The sequence below is a fragment of the Corvus cornix genome, chromosome 1, assembly GCF_000738735.6.
Source record: "Corvus cornix cornix isolate S_Up_H32 chromosome 1, ASM73873v5, whole genome shotgun sequence".
NCBI lineage: Eukaryota > Metazoa > Chordata > Aves > Passeriformes > Corvidae > Corvus > Corvus cornix.
This window is the reverse complement of record NC_046332.1, coordinates 88,530,316-88,558,164: the sequence shown is the minus strand read 5'-3', so window position 1 is coordinate 88,558,164 and position 27,849 is coordinate 88,530,316. Positions and strand designations below refer to the sequence as shown.

Sequence of the window (27,849 nt, the reverse complement as noted above, 5' to 3'; positions counted from 1 at the left end):
CCCATCTTCCTCTGCTGAAGCTACAGCACAAAGTAGAAGTGTTCAAGTCAATATGAAGTGCAGATACTTTTTTTTTTTCCCCTCAAGCTATGGTTAAAATCATTTGAATCTCTCTACAAAGGGCACAGGAACCAAGGATTCAACCAAGAAGTGTCTTGGCAGTGAATGAAAAAGGAAAAAATAAAATGGAGGACTCAGAAATTTTGAGATGAATTCCTTAAAGCTACTATCCCTAGTTCCTGGAGGCCGCATTTGCACCTCTTGTGTTGCCTCTTAGTTGCCATAACCATTCAAGTTCAGAGAGGGAAGATTCAATGATATTCCTGCAGATACAGAGATGTCATTCCCCTTTTTAATTTGAGGGAGGAGCAGTTGCAGCTAATTTTGGCTACAGTCTAGTGGGCAAACTACTGAATTACTCAGCACTTTCTTGAATCCAGTTGTAGTATCTGTAGAAGACTGTAACAAACCAGATCTGATTATGGACTAAAGGAAAACAGTCTCTGCCAGCAAACCACCACAAATTAAGATTTTTCTCTTGCTTGCTGTTACTTTATTTTGGGTTGGTTTCTTGGGCCTATAGGAAGGGTTGGGTTTTGGTTTGGTTTGTTGGGTTTTTTTGCTCTTTGCCCTTCAAAATTTTCCCTTTGGTAATAGTGACTTTTTTGACCATTTTGATCAGCTCTTGTTGAAGAGGCTGTGTACACAAAATAGTAATTTATTTCTGCAGAAGAGCTGGTATCATATGATATGTACTGATTTTGTTGCTTTTAAAATGATGAACAAATGTAAGATCTTTTTTCCTGTTGGGGTAGGCTGTGTAGTTTTGAAGAGATCCTTTATAAACATACCAACTGTGGGGAGTTGACCATGGCTAGACACCAGGTACCCACCAAAGCCATTCCCCTCTGGAACTGGACAGCAGTGAGAAAATATAACAAAAGGCTCATGAGTTGAGATAAGGACAGGGAGAGATCACTTGCTGACTACTGTCACGAGAAAAACAGACTCAACTTGGGGAGATAATTGAATTTATTACCAATTAAAATCAGAGCAGGATAATGAGAAATAAAATAAATCTTAAAAACACCTTCCTGCCACCCCTCCCTCCTTCCCGGCCTCGACCTCCTCCCCTGCTGCAGCACTGGGAGACGGGGAGTGACATTGTCAGTTCATCACACGTTGTTTCTGCTGCTGCTGCTCAGAGAGAAGTCCTTCCCTTGCTGCAGTGTGGAGTCCCTCCCACAGGAGACAGTCCTCCATGGATTTCTGCAATGTGAGTCCTTCGCGCAGGCTATGGTTCTTCACTAACCACCCCAGCGTGGGTCCCTTTTCCACAGGGTGCAGTCCTTCAGGAACAGACTGCTCCAGTGTGGGTCCCCTGCGGGGTCACAGGTCCTGCCAGCAAACCTGCTCCACCGTGGGCTCCTCTCTCCATGGTCCTGCCAGGAGCCTGCTCTCATGTGTGCTTCCCATGGGGTCACAGCATCCTTCAGGCATCCACCTGCTGTGACATGGGGTCCTTCAGAGGCTGCAGGTGGATCTCTGTACCCCTGTGGTCTTCCATGTTCTACAGGGGAAAGCTGCTTCACCATTGTCTTCAGCACAGGCTACAGGGGAATCTGTTCCAAGGCCTGGAACACCTCCTCCCCTCCTTCTGCACTGACCTTGGTGTCTGCAGGGTTGTTTCTCTCACTCCTCTCTTCTCTGGCCACAACTGCTTCTATGCCATAACTTCTTTTTTCCTTCTTTTATATATTATTAGCCACTGATTATCTTGCCCTTGGACAGCAGTGGGTCCATCTTGGAGCCAGCTGGCATTGGCTCTGTCAGGCAAAGGGAAAGCTTCTGGCAGCTTCTCAGAGAAGCCACCTCTATATCCCCCGTTACCAAAACCTTGCCATCCAAACCCAATACACCAGTTCTGCAGACTTCCATTTCTTGTCCATTTTTCTTTGTTCTGAATTTACTCACTGCGTAAATCATCACAGAGGTCAGTACCATTCTCATCTTCTGAGAACAAGTTGACTATTGAGCAGATAATGCAGCAACAAAACAGGACAAGTGCTGTTTATGATCTGGCTTGCTTGTTGCTTCAGCCTCTCTGTAGTGCCATTTCATTCCTGCTGCCGGGAACCTCTGTGGGTGCTGCCAGTCCCCATTTGGTTATGGGTATTACAGGACACTGGGTAAATGATCCTTTATAGCTTGGCACTTTGGCATCTGAAAACCCAAAACTTGCCTGTGCTGTTATTGCTATAATATTGAAGACTCATTCACAAAGAGCTGATCATGAATCTTGTAAGTGTGTATTGGAGTCTGAACTTTGAGACTCAAATGATAGTGAGTGGAGGTCAGACTGCTTTTAGAAATGAAAGAGTATACAGTTTATTTTAAAGGGAAGTCCTGACAAACTTCTGTGTTAATTTACAAAGAGAAATTAATTCAAATTTTTAATTATTTTAAATCTCAGCACCAAGGAACTCTTTTTTGAGATGTGCTACACAATAGGAACCAGTCTTCCATTCTGCCAAATATCTAATAAATAGGAGGTCTCAGAGAGGAAAAATGAAGTGAGCTGAAGTATTTAAAATTTCTTTTCCTTTTTGTGGCAAAAAACTACTTTTTGAAACAAAAACTGTGACAACTAGGGTGCTATGTTTATGCACACTTACAAGGATATTTTTATAGGATCAGAGCTCTTGTGGTACAAAAAGCATCCCAACATCCAATTTCAAAATCCTTCATCTTTCCTTCAGGGGATGGGGGATGTTGCCAGAACTAGGACAATTTTGGAAATGGTGACCAGCTAAAGCATTTCTTGGCGTGTCAGCTGATGTCTGGAATTGGTGGACTTGGCAGCTCTTGAAAAAGTTGGTGCAGGGTGCCATGTGTTTTCTCCCAGAGAGCCCAAGATACTCTTCATAACAGCAGGCATGTTATTTTGGCAAAAAAATTAAATTTGTTTTTCCGTGTGATTTCTATGTGGCTTTAGTGCAGAAGGATATTCTAAAGTTTTTAATTGTTATGCAGCATGGTTTTCTTTTGTTGAACTGGTTTTAGTGGAATTTGCATTCTACTTTAGTACCAAGTAGGACAGCCCTTAAAATTTTGCCTCTTTTGGCAAATTATTCTTGGGTTTTTTTTCAAGTATCTGCCTAAAAAAGGTAACTGGGTGTCTATCTCCTCTAGGCCTTGCAATACTTACTTTCTTATCCTATTTACTTTCAATTTATAGGCCTCTCAGGAGGTGAAGGGGAAATCCTCAGAAAACCCTAATTCAGAGTGGAACTGAATTTTCCTGCTATCCCTAAAACTGGACTTTCTTCATCAAAAATTCATTAAAATATCTATACTACAGAGTGTGCTGGGGAGTCTATCTGGAAACAAAATATTTGTATGTGGCTTTGGCAAGTTTCCCAGTCACTGCTGAAGATCTGGTTTCCTCGAAAAAGCGAGAAACATTGTCTTCAGTCAATACATGACTTTCCCCATCAGGTGGTGCTCGAGGACAGATTTACTGGGCTTTCATTCTCCAGCAGACAAACTGATAAAACATGAAGGATGTATCTCCTCTGAAGGCTCAAAAAACTGCTAACTTGTTTTACTTTGCAGGAAAGAAAAAAAAAAAAAAAAGAAGAAAAAGGCAAAACTCTGACCCAAACCAGAGTAAGAGTTGAATGGGAAGGGCTACCTAGGACGGTGCCCATTTCACCTGCTGCTGTCATTGCTACTGAAAAGGAGAGTATCCAGGAAATCAGTTCCCAGACATGACAAGCGGCTGATTCAGCAGTAGTGGAAAAGAGCCTGAAAAGGGTGGGAAGAGCAGAAGTGAGGAAGGCAGAGAGGACTCTCAAGGACACAGAGTCCCAGATTTGTGATTCTGCTTCACAGTGTGACCATGCTGGAGATGTGCCTTGATGCTTGTATTCTGTGGATTTCAAAGTTCTTTGGAAAGGTAACAACATGCTATCATGTTTTGGAGCACCAAGAGCTTAAGACCATATTTCATAAAAACGACCTTCAATTTGATGTGCTTGTACTATGGGGCACCACTTTAAGCACAAATAATGTGAGCATGCCCTGCATTAATGGGCAACCAGCATAGCAGTAAGGTTCCTGAAACCTGCATTCATTATTTAAAATTGTACCATAAAAAATAACAACTGTTTGAAAAAAATGAAAGGCAGCTCTCCCCAGATAGAAGCCAAGTGCTTGGTCATTACCAGCACATGAACAAGAAAATTCCACAGAGAGTAAACTAAATGTTGATGTGCAACATTTCACATTTATTTATTTGGTCAGATTTCAGGTGGGCGTAATATAAAACAGCTCATCTAAGCAGTCTGATCTGTAAGAAGGATGTTGCCTCAAAACTGAAATCAAAACTCGAGGCTTTTTTCTTAGTCAAAAATAATGCAGTGACAGAGCATTCCCTGACAATCTTACAGATGAAAATACTTTCCTGTTGAAAGACAAATTTAAATTTGTTTTTAAAACTTCCTGGATTTGTTTGAGCCCAATTTTATTTCCAAACAGGAGATGATCATTAAAGGACAGCTAAGTGTTGATTTCCACAAAAATCATTTTTTGAGAATAACCATGAACATTTGACTGAGGTTTATAGGGTTCACAAAGCCATTCCTCTGCAGCTTAGACTTTGCATTTGCCACACAGCAGAAACTTCCATAGCTGGAACAGAGGAAAAAGATCAAAGGACCTGTGCTAAGGAAAGAGTTTAGGAAGGTTTGATATCTCAAATACATACATGAAATAAATGTTTTGGAGATGCTGTTGGAAGAAGGAAAGTCTTACATTCCCATTTATCAACCCCCACCCATGAACATTTGAAAGAAATCTACCTTGTGATCTGAAAAGGAAACTCTGATTTTTAATAGTTCTTTCAAAACAAGCTTAAATTAAAAAAAAAAAAAAAAATCTTATTGCCCACAGATTTAGAAATGTGCTAATGAAAGAGAAAAGTTATGATTTCACAGTGTACATTCTTCAATGAAAGTTATCAATCTTGTAACAAGTAGAATGAAAATTATTTCTGCATTGTACTGAAATGTGTATTTGTGCTAAAGCAAGCTCAGTACTTAGATTAAGTGGGACAGAAAGTGCAAATTCCTGAGAGCTACAGTTAAGTATCATTTATTTCAATGCACCCTCCCTTCCCATATGCCCTCAAATGGCAGCCATTGACGCTAGCATCAAGAAGTCCATGTTACTAAGGTGCACAGTGACTTCAACTGATTCCAGGGCCCCACTGTGCTACTTTTCTGTAAAAACAAATTAGATGGAACATTTTTGTTCCTTGGAGTGCATAGCTCAGACAAAGAAAAGATTATCTTTCCCCTTTTACAGATGAGGAAACAAAAAGTAAAACAAATTAACCAGGGTCACAAGCTTGAGTGAATGAGCTTTCTTGAGTCTCAGTGGTCCCTGACTCAAACGGGAGACTGCTCGCTTTGTCTACGCGCAGTGCTCTGCAACTATTCTACTGCCGTGTTTGCAAGTAACTAAGGTGCAAAAAAGCAATTTTGATTCAGAACATTATTTATCCACTTGAAGTTTTCTCTTCTTAGGCCTTCTGGTGTCCTGCTAAGTGCTCTCCGTTCTTGCTGACATAAGTGAAAGCCAAAGCAATTCAGTTTTTCTTTGGTGATCCTTAGTACCTTTCAAAGGTAACATATTGCCAAAAATTCAGAAAGTAAAAATTCAAGCTATTCAGGTCTTGTGTCTGTTGCAAGTCCTTTTTATAAGCTGTATTTGCAATTCTGCCCCTACAGCTTGTTTCTTCTCTTCTTCCTCTTTTTCTGTGTCAGAGGTCTTTGAGCAAGCTAGGCTTCAGGAATATATTTATTCTTCTTTAGAAGTCTATATGATAGGTGCATTGTGCAATTTTCAGTGTAATTCATATTAAAGCTCTGGTTAAAATAGGTATTATTGATTATAAATAAAATCTGAAATGACACACAAGTTTGGGGGCATTTTTTAAGAATCCATTCATCACTGGACTTTCAACAATGATTTCAATGGAAAACTGTGTATTGAACCTTCATGACTTGGTTCCTCAAGAGACGATGTTTGGTAAGGCACATTTCCATACTATCTTAACAGTGAAAATAATGTAATTAAATTAAAGTATTGAAATAAGTTATTTATAAAAGAGATATATATATATATATATATTTTGTCTTTAACTTTGCAATTGATCCAGTATTCTTTTCACTTAGTTAATGGAGTTGACTTAACTCAAATGGAAGTGGTTAGACCCAGAGTGAGGCTTATTTTGTTATTTTAATGGATCCCATAGTCTGATCAGATAGTTTAGAATCCTAATTCAGTATGTCCATGGTTTATTATCAATAGTTCTTCTTTGGCTATGTTCAGTATGGCTGGTTATCAGGCTTATTTCTCTGCCTTTCCCCTTGTGATGCCTGCCTAACTAACCGTGGTGGTGGCATAGGTCTTGCTGACCCATGGTCTGCAGTCAGATCTTCCCTGCTCAGAGTGCCAAATCTTGGTCTTGTCAGCAGTGGCTGCCTGAACCCAATGGATGGCTGAGGCAAGGTGCTTGGGTCCTGCTGCTCTCCTCGTCCGTCCTGGCTCCCGTCAACTTCATTCTTCCACTCCACCCTAAACTCAGGGAGTGGCCTCTGTTGTCTCAGTCTCTGGTCTCTCAAGATTTTCCCTGCTCTAGGTCTTAGATTGAGCACTGTGGTAGCAGCATCCAACTCTGAGTCACTGCTGTCACCCACTGTTAATTGAAAACAAAATTATAATTTTAGGTGCAGAATATAACTGTTTCAGGAATATTTGAGTAACAGCACACCGAGCCCTTGCAGCCACACCGTAAAGTTTCCCCATGTTTTCTATATTCACTACTTTCTGATTAGACCCAGTAACAGCCCCCTAACTCTGCCAAAACAGAGGATAGATTTGACTTTAAAATATCCCTCCCCTCAAAAGTATGATTTTTATGAAGGCCTCACTCAGCTGCTCCTTGATTGCCAAGTGCCCCCTTGATTGAGGTGACATTTCCCCAGTTCTCTGAAATTTCCCGTTCTCTGGACAGAAAAATCTGTCTCTCTTTGAGCTTGGGGTCTAGTCCCTGCTTATATCCAAGCAGGATACCAAAATTAGATTTCCTGCCCTCACATCTCATGAAATCTAAACTGAGAGGCATTTCCAGAGCCCAACATGTACAGGGGCTCTAGAAACCTGACTTTGGAAAAGGAGCATCAATACTCTACCAGGCAAAGGATCTCTCAAGGTCAGTGTACAGATGGGTGGAAATATCCCATCTTTAATAAGCCTGAATGTAAGACACTGAAACAGAATCAACAGAGCAAATCTTATAGGTGGCAAGTGCTGCAGACTCTTCCTCCCACTCACAGCACAGTAGATAGAATATGCTCTAGGGAAAGCTGGCATCATTGTTTAGGGAATGCTCCTAAATGATCACTGCCAGGTAAACCAAGATGGTGATTGCCTGGACATGCACATGTCCCATATATTTTTCCCCAGCTGACTTCTTTAAAATGAACTAACAACTTCATCAAAACTTGCACGCTTGAGTCATTTGGTAATAATTTCAACAGGAGTTTATGAATGCCTCAGATTTGTTCTTAGACTTTAATCAGATATGATGTTTTAAATATATCAAAGTAAACAACTGTGTATTGTGCAACTGTCATAAGAACAACTTAGATTAGTAGCCTTCGTGTTATTTCTTTTAAAAAGGTGAGGAAGGGGTCAACAAAATATATCACCATGTAATTGTCCATTCACCCAGATAATTATATTTCAAGGAAGGTCTTCATCAGACTGTGTTTTCAGGCTTTTTCCCTTCTAAATATGTCAAATAATATATTTTTTGACAATTGAATAATCTGGAGGCACATTTTCTCTTTAATTCTAGGTGACAGTAGGTGACCTCTGCAGCCTAACTACAGAATAAAAGGCATCCTGCACTCAGGAGAGCAAAGATATAATTAGTAACAGACAAAAACACAGTCTATTGTTAAATTAATTTGGAATAGTGGAAAACTAACTGGGATGGAGATCAGGAAATTTTAACAACTTTGCAGATATACCTTCTTCCCAGTAAGAGATCTTGATGACAGCTTGTCATGAAAGAAAATGCTCCCGAGTATGGTATAAGCATGGTAATGAAACCAGTAACAATCAAAAGTAATATATAGAATTGGGCAAAGTTTTCACATCAAATAGTTGTGCTCCTACAGATTTTTAAAATTTTCTTTTGGTTAGAATTCCAGAACTCCAATACAAAACATTTGTGAGTTTAGGCAGGGGAAAAAAATAACAATTTGGTTGTAAACCACAGCATTTTTGAGTTCTTCATGACAACAATAAACTAGACCAAATGTCCTCATTGCCCTCTCTGCTTAGGTTCTCAGAGCAGTGTCCTCTACCCTGATTCCAGAGAAAAAAAACCAAATAGGCTCATAATCCAAGAGGAATATCTGGACATTATGGAATAAAGACGAGGAGAATGAACCATGGCAGTGTTCCTGGTGCAAAAGAGTTGCAGGCTGCTGCTTGCAGGAGGAGATGAGAAGATGTGCTGGGAGGACTATGCCAGTGTGGAATAGGAAGTGAGAAAGCCCCACAAAACCCTGCTGTCCAGGGCATATCTCTACACTCAAATTTCTGCTTTAGGACCCAATGCTTTAAATGCTCTAACATGCTGATTTCTCTACATCATCCCTGGAAAAACTTTCCTTCTATGTAAGCAAAATGATTGCAGCACAGTAATAGAAAAGCAGAAAAATTTCATTACCTCTGGAAGATGTTTTATTTCGCACTCGTAGTTTCTCTGGGAGTTTAGTGTTCTTAGGAAGTGAAAGGAATCTTTTTGTATTTGCTGCAGCCTGCATGCAAAGGAAACAGAACATTTTAAGTCACTGCAGAGTAGAGTACCTGCATAATGTATGTTCAGATATACAACTGAGGCTTGAACAGGTTTATGCAGCCAAAGGGCTGGAGAGTAGTTTGGGATTAGCTAATATGTGATGTTTTACTAGATACTCAGTGCTGATTGCTGGCTGAAGTCTGTGCTAACTAAGATAAAGACTGAATAATCTCAAGCAGTTTAATCAAATGAAAGCTTAGTGATATGCCCTCTGAGATCAGAGTTAATAAATGTATGGTCTCGAACCTCAACCTTGCCTGCACAGGTTTCCCCAAGGAAGGCAAATGCTGCAAGCATGGCACTTCATGTAGCTCCATGTTTAAAATTGGTTTGAAACTTTTTATCAGCCAGCTGCAAAAGTTTGGTTAAGACTGAATCTTAGGCTCAAGAACTAATCTGTATTCTGATCCTGCAAGTGCTTTATACATATAAATGACTTTATGCAGTTGACTAGTCACACTGAAATTGATGAGGAAGTTAGGCACCAGCATGATCATTTACCAGTTCAGGGCATAAGATCCTTGTTTTCCCCAGACTTAGCTTTAAAGGCTCTGGGTGCAGACCACACTTCATACTTCCTGGAACATGAGAGGTACTTTCCAGGACAAGTTGCTTTTTTTAAACTCAAAAGTTTCTCAAGGACATCCTTTCTTACATTTGCTACAAAGATTTTTAAAATTTTTACAGTCTACCAGCTCTCCTCTGCTCATACCATTCCTTGTGGCAGACCAAAAAGGAACCTGAAAGGAAATTTTTTTTCCCTTAGAGATTTTCTCTCTTTGGAGTTTTATTCTTTTCCTCTTTCTCCTCTTCCCTCTGTGGAGGATTTATCCAAGGATAATTATTCTTAAAACTATAGTCTGTGTGTTTTAAAAAGTTATTAGACATCCTTTTTCTCCCTGTCCCAAAAGTCCTGCTGAGTCTCCTCACTATCCTACACAGTAAATAATTCAATTGTATGAAAAAGACAACATATGTAACTGTGTTTGAGAGGAGAAAAAATCATTCAGGAACAGTCTTATTGTGATAATTAACACCACAGTAGCTCTGGTAATGATCACCTATAAGATACCGCCCTTTCAGAGATATTATTCCAGCCTCAGCTGCTGAAGGACAACTGTATCAATGAAGACAACAGTCACTAAGTATTCGCAACATGAAAGTAGATATTTATAGGATGGCTAATTTCCTTGATACCTGATAGGATTCAGAGGATCAGTTTCCCTGCTTAATTAGTGTGTTCCATTCCAATATGGTTGGAAGTTTACAATTGTAGGATTGCCTCAGAGACCCAAATATTATCATGCCACAGCAATCCTTGTAAACGGAAGTTTTCCCAACCAGTGTCAAAATCTGAAGGCCTGACTACATTTTATGAGTACTAAAGAGCACACAACATTTTTCAGGTGAAGAGCTGCTCTAACTGATGTGGTCGAAACTCCTCTCCCATATTGTAAGTAGCTTTTCTATCTCAAAGTCATTATTAATCTCAACCATCATCAAAACATCAACCTTCATCAAAATACTGATAGAGAATACCGATCATCCCCACATTGTGTACAGAGCCTGTCCAGCTTCTCTGAGGTAAAATTATGGCAGCAGATCCCACTCCCATATCACATTCTACAAGACTGAAGCTTTGCTGAAGGTGTCAACACAAATTAAGGGGCTCATGTGTGCAACTCAAGGTGTGTGGTATTATATGTGCAGTAGTCTTCCAAATTCAGGATTTTTTCCCACATGTCAGAAGATTGGTTTTTTCTGCCTGAAAATTAGCTACAAAGAGCTGCTTTCAATAAAAATTAAAATTAAAAAAACAAACAGACAAAAAAAAGAAACCAAAAAACACCACAAAATGCAAGTACCGGTCTTTCCCTTGACAGGCTGTTTGTTTTTCTCAGGCTTTCCCTAAGGCTGTGCCGGCGACGGATCAGAATTTCTTTGGCCTGCTTTTCGTTTGCATCTGCAGCCAGGCTATGTCGGTTGTAGGACATTGTCTGAAATATAAAAGCAGTGATCACAGCCTGGAAAGCATGATGTCAAATGTGTCAGACTATATGAACAGGGAAAAACAGGCTTTTTGCTTTAATAAGCATCATAAATCCTTGTGAACAAGACTGTATTGCAGATGATTAAGAACAAGCAGAATAATTATACTGAGAATGTTTTTATTCACGTCCTTCACAAGCACTTGTTTCTTTTGTTGGTTTTGTTTCATTTTTTTTTAACCTGCTGATATTTATAATGAAAGAGAAAAATGAAGAAGCTGGCTTAATACCGTGTTTACCCCCCCACTGTAGTAGCTTGGTCAGTATGTCAGTAGAGGACGCATATTTGAAAGCGATGAGTCCCCTAGAGGGAAGTCATTTTTACCTCCAGCAAGCTGAAGCTTGCTCAGTTTTTGAATGTTTTCCAAGGGCTTGGGCATTCAAACTACTTAGCCACAGGAGGATAAATGTGAAATGTCCTTTTGCTTTTATTTCACTATTTTTCCAGCTCACCATCTCTACTCTTAATACAAACAATTTTACAACTGGAGGCAAATAGGAAATCTAACCCCATATCATGAAGTGACCAATACACTGATACAAGGAGACAATGTTGGCTTGAATTGGCACCTATGATCCTGCTCTAATACTGTAGGTGTATTGGAGGTAATAAGACAAAAACATTTAGCCTTATCAATAGTATAAGATCAAGTAAGTATTTATACAAAGGATTGTGAATATGCTACTGTATATATGACAGAATATGGATTCAAGGCAACAGAAGTAAATAAGATCATTATTTTTATTATATGATAGAGCAGATGTACTAGCTCAAAGATGTGTTAGGAAGATAATCAGTATATTCAAAGAGCAGTAGGATATTTAAGTAGGCAAAAGTTCATCCTTACTCGATGTCGTATTTGGTAGAGATTCTTTGTCAATATTTCTCGCATGTTTTCCATTTCAGTGGGAGAAAGTGGCTTTATCTTTCCTTCATGATAGTCACTGTGACAGAATGAAAAAAAAAAAGGAAAATAGGGAAGAAAGAGAGAGGGATGGAGAGAGACAAGAATGTTTTTATTTTTATGGTCAGGAATGACATTGGAATTATTTCCTTTGTTAGAGCTGGAAACAACATTTCAAAACAATCAACTAATATATGAAAATGTAACATGTAGAAATGAAATCTTGATTTCATTTGATTCAGTGATAAGACACAAAACTAAATCTCCAAAATGTGACATAAATTACAATAATTTGTAAGTTTTATTTAGGTACTTTTCAAAATGCCCCTCAGGCTTCCCTTGTAGCTATTCTCAGCAGACAGGCAGGCACATGTTCAAGTCCACCTCCACTCTACACAGCAGATCAGTGTTCCAGTGAGCAGCTGTCCCAGTAAAACTACATACCCGGGAAGAACACAGCATTTCATGTGAAGCTACAGGCGAAAGGCTCTTGTTTCACATCCTCTTACTGTTCTGGTGACATTAGGACACAAAGTATCCTAAGTCAAAGTGATTATCCTGCCTACAGCCCGGGCTGTGAAATAAATTACGAGACCCAGCTGAGATGCTTGGCCATGCTGGCATCGCTTGCTTACCTGAGAGACACTGATGATGGGACCTTGCTTATCATTCCACTCTCTGCCATCTCAATGGCATGCTTGATTTCTAGCTTCTTGTATAAAGAAACAATGCTGGATTTGGGCTGGTTCTCACGGATTAGAAGTCTTCGCAGGTATTTATTGTCGAACTTTTTAAACCTGTACATGAGGCAAACCAGCCCAACCAGTTAATTTTTACTGTGCATAGTTAAGGAAAGCCAATATATTGTAGTTAATGAAATTTTAAAGGACTTTACTCTCTGGGAATGTGTCTGTTCATGTTAACAACCTAATGCTGAGTAACCTAAGAAAGGGTCAATGTCAACTTTACTTCAGATAGATAGTCTTAACCTGTGTTTTGGTTCATATGTTAATGGACAGTCTCCCTAGAAGCAACTTTAAACTTTCAGGTATTCTGTGTTATTAAAAAATATTATTTTTAATTCTCTGTTTTCATCAAGACAAAGAGAACATTAAATATTTACTGTAATAACAAATAAAAGGCCAAAATTTGTATCAACTGCTTCTTCTTTGAAATTCTAGCCTGCTTTTTTAAAACTTTAGAAGTTCTTCCTTTCTCTAAAGCAACTGCACCCTCTTGGATGTTTATTGAAAAAATATTGATTACAGCTGGTGTTGATTTTGTTTGTCAGAAAATATTTTGCCCTACAGACATTCTGAAATTATTCTTGAATTTGGGTGTAAAGTTCATGAACAGTTGGGACTCTCCTTTCCTCTGTAACCTTTTCTTTAAAGATCTCACACAGACTGGAGGAGAACCAGGCTGACTAAAGAAAAGTTGTACCCATGTCACAAAAGTTGTACCCATGTCGGGAAAGTATCTTCACTGTGTTGCCCCAAAGTCATTTGGAGAGAGCTCTCCTCAGCCATTCCTGCTGGTGCTATTCTCTCTTTATATAAAACACTTAAATTCTTCTTGGAGCAGCAACTAGAGGGTGATGAGCAGTGCCCATGCTTTGGGTCTAAAGAACTTGGGTGTAAAAGGAATTAGATCCAACCTAATGAAGATGACGATTCAGCAGATAAAGTAAAAATATGAATTATTCAGGTAATCTTCTTAACTGATACTAAGTCTTAAGTAAAAGCATCAAGAACTGTGGAGCTGCCTGCCATTAGGATGTCGCATGTATCTCATGCAAGCTGCTGCATTGATCTTTCTAGAGGAAATCCAAAAGCTTTTGTATGTTTGCCATCAAATAGGAAACTAACCTGTCACTTAACTCCCCTAAGAAATACAGTTTGCAGGAAGACAGCTGGGAAGGATGAAAGGCTCAGCAGACATACAGGAAACGCTCTGCAACAGTCAGAAACGTGCACCCTCAGAAGGTACCATACTTCACCCTGGGATCAGAAGGCTGCCTGATTTCTTCCCAGCTGGCTATTCTGTTCTACTTGCTTGTGGTTTAGTAAAAGACATTGTTTTGCTACTTTCCCTTTGAAACCCACATGTTTTAAAACAACCATCCACTTTCAAGAATAAATGCTGAAAATGAAATATGATGCCCAACAGCCTTTGTTTGTTGCTGCTGAGCCATTTCAACTTCTCCTGTATAACAAAGAGTTTCAAATGCCACTCTTACTTATCTCTCCAAAAGTTGTGACCCCAGTGTCCACACACATCTTCAATTCCAGTCTTCACGTGGTCAAAGAACTAAAGGAAAACATTGGTTCATTACATAAACTTATAGACATCACTTGGCTTGTCTTTAGACGTTTTTAGTTTCCAACTTACTTTAAAACAGAAACATTTAGTCACAGCTCAGAACAATGCTCCAGTCTTACAAAATGCAGTCCAAACCAAGCTCAAAAACAGAATCTGTTTCTTTCCCCCTGGATCTTCCTTAGCTCACAGCCCCAAAAGGACAGAAGTTAGTTGCTAATTTCCTCAATGTCAATCTTGCTCAGCTCTTGCCTGAAAGTAAGGTTTTTTCCCATAATTTCACTTATTTGAAATTCCCTAACCACTCAGTGATATGCCTGGAACTTCCCCAGGCCTGACAGTGAGGCAAGTATGACTTTGTGGAGAAGAGAATCTCAGTGGACAGAAGCTCCCCCCATCAGCACTAGCCCTCAGGATGCAGAGACAGAACTGAGAGCCAGCATTAGGTCCTGAGCTCCTATTTTAGGAATTTGTGGTCTAGCCTCATTTTAAAGCACCCTGTTCACCTAATATTAGAAACACACTATTCCTATTATGAATTATTATGATTCTGTTATGAATTATGAAAAACTGAATAGGTTCAGCTAAGGTCTCACTTGATCACAGAGGCAACACTTTTGCTTCTAATTCAGGAACCACAGTAGGGGTCTCTCAGTCTCATGGAAAATCCCTAGTAGATATGTCCAAAGGATAAGCTCTGAAAGGACAGACTTTTAGATGCCTAGATTGGCTTCTGTCCTGAATGTGGGCCTTACTATTCCTCACTTTTGAAATTTCAAGCCACTTGCCTCAGGTATGCTGGAAGGAGAAATACATTCAAGAAGATGCATGGCTAATAATCCGCAGCAATTGGAGACACACATGTACCAAACATACATCCATAAAAAGGTTGATGATGTAAGACTTAGGTAAGTTTAACAGTGTGTTAAAGGGAAGTTTGCATTTGTTTAATTAGATTAACTCAAATGCAGTGTAATGTAATTAAATAAAGCCAAAGTTTTCCTGATGTAGCCAAATTATAAAATAATATGTATCTCATGTGTGAAATAGACTACAGAAAGTTAATTTACTTCAAGATCTGAACAATTAAGAAAGTGAGAGATTCCAAAATAATGATATGTAACAATAATTTTGGTAATTGCCGAAAGTTAAATATAAGCTTTACAATTATTGTGCTTACAACAGCTATCAAAAAGAAATCTAGTACAACCCCTCCATAATACTGTATGACAAATAGTTGTCTTTCCGAACATGACTAGGAATTTCATCTCTGCAAGAGTTTCACCTACGATACTGAGGCTGCAACATACCCTGTTATAAATTTCTTCACTGACAGCAGGCTGCTTTTTATTTGACCTTTTGACATCAAGAAACTCCACTAGTGGGCGAATCGTTATTCCCTGTGAAGACAAAAAGAACACACTAATTATAAAAATTAATTCACTCTTTTGATTAGCAGGTTTTGCACTTAGCTATGAAGCCCTTGTCAGCTCAGACTCCACTAATGCAACGGAAGGAAGAAAGGGGCACCCTAGAACTGAGGAATCCAAGATGGTCAACCTAACTGAACCTATCAGGAATACATCACCTATCCCATCCATAGTAATTATAAACTTTTTTTTTTCAGTTTTGTTATGTGCTAGAAAAACATGAACTAATAAACTGACTCCCTATAATTTCAAAGTGAACATGTAAAGTCCTCTTTTTAAGTGATTACTTCCAAAATAGGTATTCAAAGATATGTAAACAGTACTATTATTGATATTTAAGATCATGACACTAAAGTTTTTTGTAAATATGTGTCCTTGCCTGACCATTCTCGGAGAAAGAACAAAACATTTTGGCTATCCCTGAATGATATAATGGTTTTGAACAATTATTTGTGGAAGAATTAAGATAATTTGTTTACTTGTATAGACACACTGGCATAGGGGAGAGGAATGAACCTCCTGTGGTGTTGAGATCAGTCCCTACTATCCCAGACAACGTGGTCACATTTCTTTTCGTAAATGAATCAAGCTTTATCTTAAAAGTAGTTAGGTTTCTTTGCCCCATTGCTCATAATGGAACACTCATCTTGAACCTTATTGTTCTGACAATTAGAAAGCTGCTTCTTAATTGCATCATGGTCACTGTGTACCACTTTGTTCTTGTGCCAACATTTGTCCTTTTAGTTTAAACAGTGTTCACTCCCTCATATAAACAGTAATTATAGTCCCTCTTCTCCTTCATCTTGCTAAGGCCAAGGCATCCTGGTCTCCTTTCACATGACAGGCTCACCAGTCCCGTGATCACTCCAGAACGTGCCACTATGCCCTAATGGAAATACCTGTCTCAGTATGCCCTAAGATCAGATTTGCCTTTCTTCTGTCCCCACTGCATTGTTGACTTAAAATCTACCCCATTACCAACTAGTACACCTGTATCTTTTTCCCTTTCTATTTTTTTCCAAATGCAAGGTTCCCATTTCACAAGAGAAATTCCTAGTAAGAAAGTCCTAGCAAGAACACATTTGCACATATTACTGTTCAATATCATTCTGCTCCTTTCATATTGGCCCTCAGTTCTTTCTACAGGATACTCTATCTCACTGTTACACTGAGAACACTTTTCAAAATCTGTCATCAAGAAACATCAGCAACAAAACCTCCTACCTTTATGTGCCATCGTCAATTAACAAGAGTATTAACTTATCCTTGAGGAATTCCTTTAATAATATCTCGTTAGGCTATTATCAGGCCAGGGTGGCTGAACACTCAAGAAGGTGCCCAGAGAGGCTGGGGTATCTCCATCCATCAGATACTCTGAACTCAGCTTGAAATAGCCCTGATTAACATCATCTAACTTAAAGGTGGCCTTGCTTTGAGCCCAGGGTTGGACTAGAGACCCCCAGAGATCCTTTCTGACCCAAAGGACAATCTGCTTCTATTTCCATTTAAAGGAGAAACTGTCAGCTCCTTCCTCATTCATTTTACAGTCATCCTAATGTAAATCTAAACCTCAGTTTAATGAGTAGTTACATCAACAATCTCCTCTGTAGCCCCCTCCCCAAAGATTTTACAATAGTCCAGTTAAATGAGTTTACTCTAGAAAATAAACTGCCTTATGAAAGAATGATACCAGGTTTTTCTTTGATAAATCATGCTGCATCTCATAGCACATTCCATTTATCTCCATATTTTAAATTATTCTGTCCTTCAGAATCAGTTTTCATAAATCAACTCACTGACCTCCACCTTGCCCCTTTTCCCAAGCAGGAGCACAGATACTTTCTTCCCACAGCACCTTTTTCCATGTAAAATGCAGAGTAACAAAATTCTACATTTTTTCCCACAGATCTGAAATTTCATTAGTAGCCACTCACATGTCTCTCACTGCTCTGGATAATGATTAGTCTGATATGTTTATTTGACAGGCTTGGCCTCCTCTACATTTTGCAGGTTTCAGTCTCTTGGTCGCCCTTGACCAGACCTCCATGGCCAGGTGGTCACCAAAGACAAGTTCTTCATGTCCTTTCACACACTTGGTGCTTTTTTAGGGATGTCCAGCTGGTTTGCAGCATCACTTCCTAACACCCAGACTCCAATTCACCTGTCTGGGCCCTTAGTGTCTTTCCCTACTCACTGTGCATTGTCTCCAACACTGAACTCCTGAGTATCCACACACATTTAAACATTCTAAAAAAAGAATTAGTGCTGGAGCTGTACCCAGATTATCTTTTATCTCTACTCCAACCTCACTAGTCTTAAATACTTAATACTACTTATATGTTAGCATAAGTACTTAATATCTGGCATACTTTTGCTACCTGCCTGTGGTATGCATAGCATTTTTTCTACTATGACTATGGTGAATACCTTCAAGTATGTTCCTTACAGTGTTAGCACTTTTTTTTTTCTACCCATGGCTTATTTACAACCTGTCTGAGAAAGAAGAAGTCCAGGAGAAGAAAGGTACTACCTGAATGAAAACAGTAAAGAATATCACCACGATAACAGCAGTGATGAACAATTTCTTCCTGGGAAACACAGCAGGAGGAAGCAGAAATACAAGCGAAAAACAAATTGCTCCTCGAAGACCTCCGTAGGCGATAATAAATTGGTCCTTAAAAGTGAGAGGTATTGTCCGGAATACATTAATGATCTGAGTCAGAACAAAAACACCTGAGGGAAAAAAACAGAAATATAAAGAGGAGGGGAAAAAAAGGGAACTTAAATTACACAGAAGTAGCCCATGATGCTAATACTTGTTTAGAAACACTTCTATTTGCTCCTTAACTTTTATTTGCTTCTTCAATATATATTATTGAAGAAATGAAACATTACTTAGCAGCCTGAAAATACCATAATACTAAATTAAACAGCCTTAGGGACATAATCTTAAACATATTTAGTGAGCTAAACACCTCAGGTCAGCTGGATTTAGGACCTGAGGCAGCTAATAGATCTCCACAAGACAGCTATCTACTAGACTGCACCTCTAGAACAGCAATAATTCTCTGTCAGTATAGACCAAGACTCCTAATTGCTTTTTAATAGGATTTGAGGTGATTTTAAAAATTGGCTTGTCCCTTCCATCAATCTGTGCTTAGAATCCTGCAAACTCCTATTCACTCAATTTTACTAACACAGACAGGAAGGATGCAGGACTGGGGATGGGGGAGAAGACACCAGTGCAGGCAGGTGAAGGGAGCAAGCACAGGGGGGGGCAAGAGCTGGGTGGTAACCAGGCTGTTTGGCTGCTTTTCAGCATAAAATATTAATTCTGGGGTTGCAGGTGCAGTAGAAATATAGTCCAAATTTCTGCTCTGTAAAGAGAACTGGGAGCTGAATGTAGGATTGCAGATTTGAGCATGACCCACCTTTGTACATTGAGGGACTGAATAATTTCAGATGAAGCTGGGCAAAGGAGCAGGTTTAAGACCTACCAGCCTGCCCTACACTTAGTTCTCTAGGTAAAAGAAAAAGAGCTAGTTCTGCAAATTCAGGAGGGATTGAACAGTTTCTTACAGGAGGTTTGTCTTTGCAATATATACCTGAACACTTCAATTACAGCATTTCCTGGTTTGATACTATTTATGTCAATGACTGGGAAAATCCCAAAGCTAGTAAACATAAATTCAAAACAAAACCAAACCAAAAACAAAGAAAAAAATCAAACAAAAACAAAACCACAAAACCCCACAAAAAAAGCACCACAAAAAACCCCACAAACTTTTTAATTGTTGTATGACTGCTAGTTCTTTCCACCAAAATTTGCTTATTTGTAAATAAATGTTTACTTAAATACATGTATTGTGATTAACAAGCAGACTGCCTCTCCCTTTAGATGGGCAGGATCAGGACAAAACTGATTTTTAGGTTCCATTTTGGGGAAAGGTGGAAGTTCACCTTGCATGTTACTAATACAAAAACCACTCTACAAACTGATGGGTCTCTGTCTAAGTTTTGGCATTTTCTACTTGACAAGAGGTAAAACATTTCACTTGCAAAGAATACCGACCCATAGTCTGAGACTTGCTTACCCAGTGCCCTCCAGATTAAACAGAAGAGGAGGGTGAAGCTAACAAAGGCCCAGTTCCACTCATGGTTCTTCCCAACTGTAGACACACCCATGAAGATGAAGATCAAAGTCTCACTGACACTGCTCAGCATCTTCATGAAATATTTTATTGTTGTGTAGGATTTCTGAGAAACATTTTCCTCCACGTATTTATTCATGGTCATGGCACAAGCTGTAATCCTAAAAAGCAAACATTATCCCATATTTCATTGGCTTTATGTTTTTTTTAACCTCTCTCATATCTACATAATATTATTCATTTTCCATAGCTCTCTTTAAAATGCAAAGTGTAACTTATTCAATAACCAATCTCAAATTTACAGGCTTGGTGAACCTACAATTTTGGGCACGATTTTTTTTCTGCAATGGGAAGTTTTCTGAGAAGACATCAGTGTATGGAGGGTTTTTTCACATACTAAATGCACATGATCTGTGCAGGGGTCATTTCAACTCTGTTTTGAAAGAGGCAGAAATGAGGAGAGATAGGGACAGCCTTGGCAAACAGGATTTGCTGCATCTTTTGCTGCTGAGGCACATTAGACAGGGTGGAAACTGCACATCCTGGGGCAGGCCAGGACTTCCCTCCTTCCATACCAGCAGCTGTCCCACCTCAATGGCAGTGACAGTAGTCAGCTCCTCTTCCAAGCAAAGTAAGCAGCAAGGCTACAGACAATTTGTCATCCTTCACCAGTTTAGGCCTGCTCTGCCTGCACATAGGGCTGAATAAGAGAAAAACACCACCAGAAATCACACAGGTGCTGCTGCACATTTAAAGCATCTACAAATGAATGAAATGGGCATCTCAGCTGATACATGAGAGGAAAGAAAGGGCTTACTGTAAATACATCTACAAGTCCATTTTCTGTGTTAGCAAACAGAGTTTGTTAATCCTCAGGAAAAGCAAAGAATGACATTACTGGTTGTACATCATTTGCTGAATACGGCTGCCCACGGTACAGGGATGGCTGAGGACCACTCAGCTACACATTTACCAGTTCTAGGGTAATTAGCAGAGCTGGCTGGAGGATAAGCTCAAGGTGGTGTCTCAGTATAGGGAAGCACAGTCTGAGTTGACTAGTAATTATCAGGGTGGACAACTAAGGCAAGGTACATTGTGAAACAGCTGTCGTTCTACTGTCTAGGGCAACAACATCTGCTTTGATTCCCACTTAAGAACATTATACATATCTATGTATGGGTTCTCAGTCAAACTATGCACACTAAATCTAAACAGAGAAACAGAGATGTATTTACATTGTCTCTCTGAATACAGCCAACTTGTCCACGCTTATGTATTCCAGTTACACCAGGTTTTCAGTTTATAATTATTTGCTAACATAGGGGATATTTCTTCATGCTGAAATCTCTACACTTCTCTCTCTCATGGGGGAGGAGGGCAGGTTGGCTAGCATCCCTGAAAATTTCTCTTGAAATCTCCCAAGTTCTGTGAAGACCTCACTGCAGAAATTCTTCTGCTGAGCATGTCCTGCTTCTAAGCCAAGAGCCCCATCTCTGAAGCACTCTGAATCAAACACCCCTGAATGTGAATGGAAGTGGGCAGGCAGACTGGGGCAGAGCTCAGAAAAACCTCATTGACATTATGAACACACTTGCCTGGGCTCTTTCTTCAAAATAAGGATTTTTTTTTTTTTTTTAAATGGCAGAACAGCAGAAATCCCAGAAGCAGCAGTAACTTCAAAAGGACCTTCATATAGTGAACTTCCTTAGCATTTTGCAAGAGGGAGCCCATAGCAGCAGCTCAGGTTATAGTCACTGCCAGACTCTGAACACATTTCTCCTGATTAATTAAAGTTAGTTTTGTCCAGAAGTTTCCTTCTCTTACATGGAGCCACATCTACATCCCCAAAGTGCCTGAGCAACAATACTTCTGAGGGACAAGCCTGGGAGGACATGTGGACACTGGGAGCAAACACAGTGTACTCTGCTGACCTCTCCCAAGCAGAAGAGGCCCTGAATGTACATCAGAGTGAATAAAACCCAAGGAAGAGGATGTGATATGGGGACAGATGCAGTCTGATGGGGCAGATAGTGGCTTACAAATACAGGCAGAATAATGCACCTGACCTGGCCTTCACTCTGCATTTTTGTCCACCTATACTTGGTGATAGAGAAGCAGATCTAGTCAGCACAAAATAAAATGTCCATTGCCATGCAAAGACTAGCTCCAACACTAAGAAAACTCAAGTCTAAGAAGGAAGAAAGCCTCACTGAGACTGTCCCAGACCCCCATCTATATTTAGGACTGATAAAATTGTCAGCCCTCTCCTCATTGCCAGCTGATTTCACCAAGGTCCTAAACAGAAAGATCCACTGTGGTCCACAGGTAGCACACTGCCGGGGAAGCAGAGCTCATCCTGGTTACACAGGCTCCACTGCGGAAGATACAATGTCGATTTCATAAGCACGCAAGCTTTCTCCCTGATACTCTAAGTAGTTAAGGTAACTTTTCCAGTTTGAGCATGTGGTTGGGACAACAGAAGTCCTGAAATTTTGCCAATACTGACAAACTGATGCTTTTCCCAGCTGTCCTCTTTGTTGGAATCTTCAGTTGCCCAGACTGGGGACTTACAACAAATCCCACAAACTTATGTGCCTGAGGAAGAAAGCGGGAGAGGACCTGGGCCATGCACGGATTTTGTCCTGACAAGAAGCAGGACATGCACTCAAGCCCAGAAGCTGTCAACACTCCCAGGTTCCTCAGTTTGCACATAGTTCTAATGATCAACCACATAAGCACATATGCAAATCTTCTCAAATCTACTTAACACTTTGACCCTCCAAAAGTCTCATACTCAGTGGCAAACCAGTTCTTCACAAGCCATAGGCTGCACTGACACACCTACAAACAACTCAGGCTATGCCATGGGTCATGACAGCTCCCCTGTGGGTACACTGCTTATCTGCACAAGTGTAACAAGTCTGATGCAGTCTGGCTGCTCCAGCCGATGGCACACTCAGTGGAGCTGCCAACTGCAGGGGCAGAAAATGCAAAAGAGCAAGAAGGCAGTGGGTGGGCTGCAAAACAGCCATTTCTAGGGCCACAGTCATTTCAGAGTCCCAAAGCAGCAGCTTAGTGCCCTGAAGCATTAGGACTGTCAGGTCTGCATCAAAGGCACAACAAAACATGCCGTACTATTTATTACCTTCCTAAAATAAAACGTTTTCATGATTATAGTAATGTAGGAAAGCCCTGCAGCATGGGGAGCGGGGAAGCATTCTCTGGACATGGTTTGTTTTTGGAACCTGAGGTAATGGAGACACTGTAAATAGATGTCTGATAAGAATCTGTCACCATATTAATCAGAATCCCTGCAAGCTGTAACTTAAAACACCTATCTTGCTTAACCACTAGAACTTAAAGGGACAACACTCTTATTTTCAGGCACATTTTGCATTCATTCAATTAGTGTCAAGCAACTGAGGAGTTGTTCAATGCTATAACAAATATAGCAGTACATTAATTGTTACTCTTCAGGTAAGTAATATTCCACAGCTAATCACTGCTCACTTTGAATCAGATATTTCTTTAGAGTATTTTTTTACATTAGAAAAAGAAGTTGAAGTCTCTTTCATTTGAAAATTGTGTGGGGACATAGTGTTAGAATTTAATATAAAACCAATGTCTTTATGCAAGATTTTATGTACATTATTATAATAAGTTCTTCAAAAACCAAATTTTTACTGTCACAATAATCAAAGCCAAAGCTTAGATGTGTTTTATTTTACATTTCTCATCCACATACATTAATTCTGGCTTCCAGTTCTGTGACCTGAGTAGTTGCCTTGGTCAAGAAGGGGAAGGGAAAAGCACTTCATTGCAATTAACCTGCAACATTCTGTACTTCTGAAGAATAAAAGTCTCACTGTATAAACAGTACAGTTTCTGTCAGGACTGCAATAAACTAGGCCACTGGATTCAATCCTCAAGTTTCCTTGACCTACTAAACTTACAGTAGTTTCAATGTTTGCTCCTTTCTGCCTGCTAATTTATTGTTGCAAAAAAAAAAAAAAACCAAACCTATATTAAAAGTTCTGCTGCTTCACAGCCTTTATGAGAAATTAGTAAGCAGAAAATGCAGCACTATAATTAGAAATGGAAGCAAGCGAATAAAGCTCAGATTCACATCTGTATGTTTTACACCTGAGATCCTCATTCACACCCAGCTCTAGTTACAGTAGAAACTCTTTCCTCTCCTTCTGAAGATTTTCTCACTGCTGCTTGCAGGGACATGGTTCAGTCCCTTCAGTATTTCAGCCAAGTAACCTAGTGCAAGGGTTATATACGGACATTTCAAGAATCGTTTGTCCTTAGAATGAGTACACAGACTTATCAGAAGAGGGACAAGTGCTTTTCATTCCCTTCTATTCCTCTGCTAGTGAATTCCTACTTGCCCAGGAATGAGGCAATCCATGTAAGTATCTTATTTATTTGGTAACACTGTACGTTCCTGTTCATGTCCTTCCCCTAAAGTATGGTACAGCATGTAACTACAAGGTCTCACTGAGTATCTTTATAAACCTGGGAATCAGTAATTTAACAGACTCATGGATATGGGTGAAAAAGGGGAGACCAGGCAATTATTCCTCATAGGCTGAACTGTAAAGGGCCAGAGAAGCAAGTAATAAATAAACAATCTCATTTGTAAAGGACATTCCAAGGTCATTTGCTCCAACTACCTTCTCAAAGGAGGGCTGACTTTTAAGTCAGACCCAAGCAATCCTTACATGAGTCAGTCGCTGCAGAAAACGACAGGGAACTCAACACTGGTATGTGTTTTTGCACTGTGACACAGAGCAAATTACTCTCTGTAGTTCAAAGGCCAATGAAATGTGAAAAGAAGAGGGTAGATTTACTCCAAGGGGATGCAGAGATTGCAGGAGCTCCAAGGTTCTCAGCAGCACTGCTGGGATGGGACAGGCTTTATGGCTTACAGCAGCTGAGACCCTACATGGCAGCAGAGAGCCCTTCTGGCTCAGCTGGGATGTTACTGCTGTACACAATTCTGTCAGCAATTACAAAGTATGCTTAGAGTCAAAAATGGACAGAACATTTTAAAGATAACTCATTTTCTATCGTGCTGTTTGAGGGCAAAAATACTTTGTGTTTCCTCTTCTGTTCTGCACCCACTCAGGGGCCACTGCACAAATGAAAATGAATAGGCTGTTAGTGCTGTGGGAAGCACTGGTCTGCTGGTGGCAGGCACTGGCATGTGGTGGGTCCACTGACCCTCCAGCAGACCCACCATGCCCTTTCCTTTGTGTCCTGGATGCAGCAGGTCCAAATCAGTATTTTCATAAACACTGCCACAACTTTTTCCATGTACAGTTTAGCCACACGTTTTTGGTTCAGAAACCCTTTAAGTATTTGATCATAGGATGTCAAGGACATTTGGCTTAAGAGGTGGAGGAAACTGGAAACCACACAAATGCTATGAATAGAAGCTATGAAAAGAGATGGCACATTTATGAACTCGGTCAAAGTGGATGCATATGGTGCTTTATTTAGGCTCATATCAGAGGAAGAAACCCAGGCAATCTTTAGCTCTTTACTGACATTAAAGTTCCAACCCCTGTTGTTTCATGGCATATTCCTATTTTTATACTACTGAAATCAGTATAAGTATAATCATCACCTGTAAGTTTCCTTGTAAATCGCCTCCCAGCCCCTGAAAACCTTATACTGGCATGACTATGATATTAAACCTATCTTCACTTGCCTAGAAGATAATAATCAGGTGAGGTATTATCAAGTATTAGTGATACTCAGCAGTAACATCTGAGCTTGCAGAAAAAGCTCTGCTCCTAATGCCTGAATGACTCATATTTGCCACTAGAACAATACAAATTCATTAAAGAAAGTTGGCTTTAAAAATATTACTTGGAACCAGAGCAAAACATTTAAGCATATCAAATGTCATAAAGGCTCTTTCTAATGTTGAAGTTGTTACAGTATAAACAGAATGAAGAGAGAGGCTGTGCTCTTTTTTTACTGAAGACCAAGAGTGGAAAACCAGAAGTGAAAATATTTCTATCTGTTGGAAGTGGGAAGAAAAATATTATTTTATACATAATGATGCATACAGAGAACATTGTAACACACAGGCACATGTATCAAGATACTAAACTATAGGATTATATCACCATAGGACTGAAAATTTTACATTCACCCAATCTTTATTGTGCCTGTAATCCAGCAGGAGTTTGCCTTAATGATATATACATTGTCTTCATTGAATGGTACTTACTGGCTGCTCACATGACTAACTTTTAAAGATAGGTTCACAATATATTGGCATCAAAAGTGAAGCCAGCTCATGAAGTTCCCTGCTACCACTCCCACACCCTCCCTGCCACCACTGCCCCTACAGCACCATGGGACACTCCTCACCCATGCCATTATGACCAGTTGAAAGGTCACATGAGGACACAGGTCACCAAAGTGACCTGGGTTAAAAATAAGCCCACTGAAAATACAAGTGAATATTTTTAACTTGGAACATTTCAAGGATATGGCTTATGATGTGATGCCATGAGCAGTTTTAGTGACACAGCTGGTGTGGTGGCAAGCTGAGAGAATGGGGTGGAAGCGGGAGGGAAGAGGCCGGAAATCCTCAAGCCAGTAACTCTGCCATGCACTGTGGAACAATGCCACATGGCAAGGTTTGCAAAATCTGATCCTCTCTCCAATTTCCTTTGGCATTCTTACTTGGATGCTATGATTACTGAAGTTTGGGGTACTTACGCCATGATGCCCGAGAGATGAAACATTTCAGCTGTTATGTATGACAAGTAACTGTACAGGAAGACAAAGAGTGGCTCAATCACTCGGATTTTATGGGTGAAACGGGTGGTAAAGGCTGCTACAAATCCCAAAAGGATTCCAATCAATACTCCACCGATCCCCACTATAAAGAAGTTAGCAATCCCAGCGAATATGTCAATAACCTTAATTGTGCGCATCTGGCAGAAAGACTTGAACAAATTGTACAGGACCTATGAGGAAAAAGAAAGCACATTATCTTTTTGAACTATTCTCAATTTCCCTTCATGCCATTATGTTCCTCTGCTTAAAAGTTGAACTTGAATTTCTCTATCTACCTTGAATTCACTTTTTAGATATGCTGTTATTTATCTCTGGCATAGTATTTGTCATCCATATATACTGGGGAGATAGACAAAGACAGATAAATATAACTACTCCCATTTTTGCAAATGGGACAGATTTCTTAACCTGTGCCACTCTGGGGGCCAGGAGGATAAATCTATCTAATTCTTCTTTAATTCTTCATTTATTTACAGAGCTTCTAATTTCTCCACAAATGTCCATTTCAGATTTTCCCCAGATTAAAAGAAATAAAACAGAAGGAGAAAAAAAACCCACCAGTTTCACAACCAGTGAAAAATCAGGTTATTTTCAAATCTGTTTGATCTACATGACACTGAGAGGTAGAGCACTGAACTAGACCACAGATTCATCTAAACTGGTGGGATAGGAGAGGGTGTAGGGGGAGCTGGGAACAGACAGTGAGCACCTCAAGGAGTAAAAGAAACATGGTATTCATGAAGCCATCTCTCTTGCTCAAAATTATCGACCACTAGGAATCCAATATTTCTAGAGATTTGGATTTCATTGCCATTAAAAAAACTGTTTCCAGGTGTTTGCCCAGTTTAATTTTCAAAGTGTTTATAACCATCCTCCAAAACAAACTAGGTCAATGGGATTATCACGTTTTCTTAGCCAGAGACCCTTTTTGTTTTATACAGGAAACAGTACAACCTAAAGTCCACATTTCTCTAATATCCCGTATTTTAGTTTCTCCAAAACAGAAAACAGTGGAATCAGTTACTCATAAAGAAACCTTAAAGGGTTGCCCCATCTGCAGACTCACCTGGGAGATTCAACCCTTCCCTGGTGCTGCATGTATGCTCCCAGCCCTGCAGTACCAGGATGGCTACACTGTCCCCTTGTACAGAGCTAACTTTGGTCACAGGCACCTATTCCCACCACAGTGGGTTCACAGGCTAAGCCAGTGAAGACCAGTCATCTTAGACA

At 39.8% G+C, this 27,849-nt stretch overlaps 1 protein-coding gene across 1 annotated transcript in view; it reads right to left on the bottom strand.

Moving 5' to 3' along the window:
* Positions 1–3,613: 3,613 nt before the first annotated feature.
* Positions 3,614–27,849, bottom strand: part of SLC9A2 (solute carrier family 9 member A2) — a 34,623-nt gene continuing 10,387 nt past the window's right edge. The window contains exons 3-12 of the mRNA XM_039549065.1: positions 26,539–26,789; positions 19,738–19,955; positions 18,174–18,376; positions 15,524–15,613; positions 14,134–14,204; positions 12,530–12,691; positions 11,838–11,934; positions 10,807–10,938; positions 8,810–8,900; positions 3,614–6,763 (exon numbers count right to left, since the gene is read on the bottom strand). Of these exons, the coding sequence (XP_039404999.1) occupies positions 6,393–6,763; positions 8,810–8,900; positions 10,807–10,938; positions 11,838–11,934; positions 12,530–12,691; positions 14,134–14,204; positions 15,524–15,613; positions 18,174–18,376; positions 19,738–19,955; positions 26,539–26,789 (1,686 nt within the window). The 3' untranslated portion in view covers positions 3,614–6,392. The remainder of the gene's footprint in view (positions 6,764–8,809; positions 8,901–10,806; positions 10,939–11,837; positions 11,935–12,529; positions 12,692–14,133; positions 14,205–15,523; positions 15,614–18,173; positions 18,377–19,737; positions 19,956–26,538; positions 26,790–27,849) is intronic.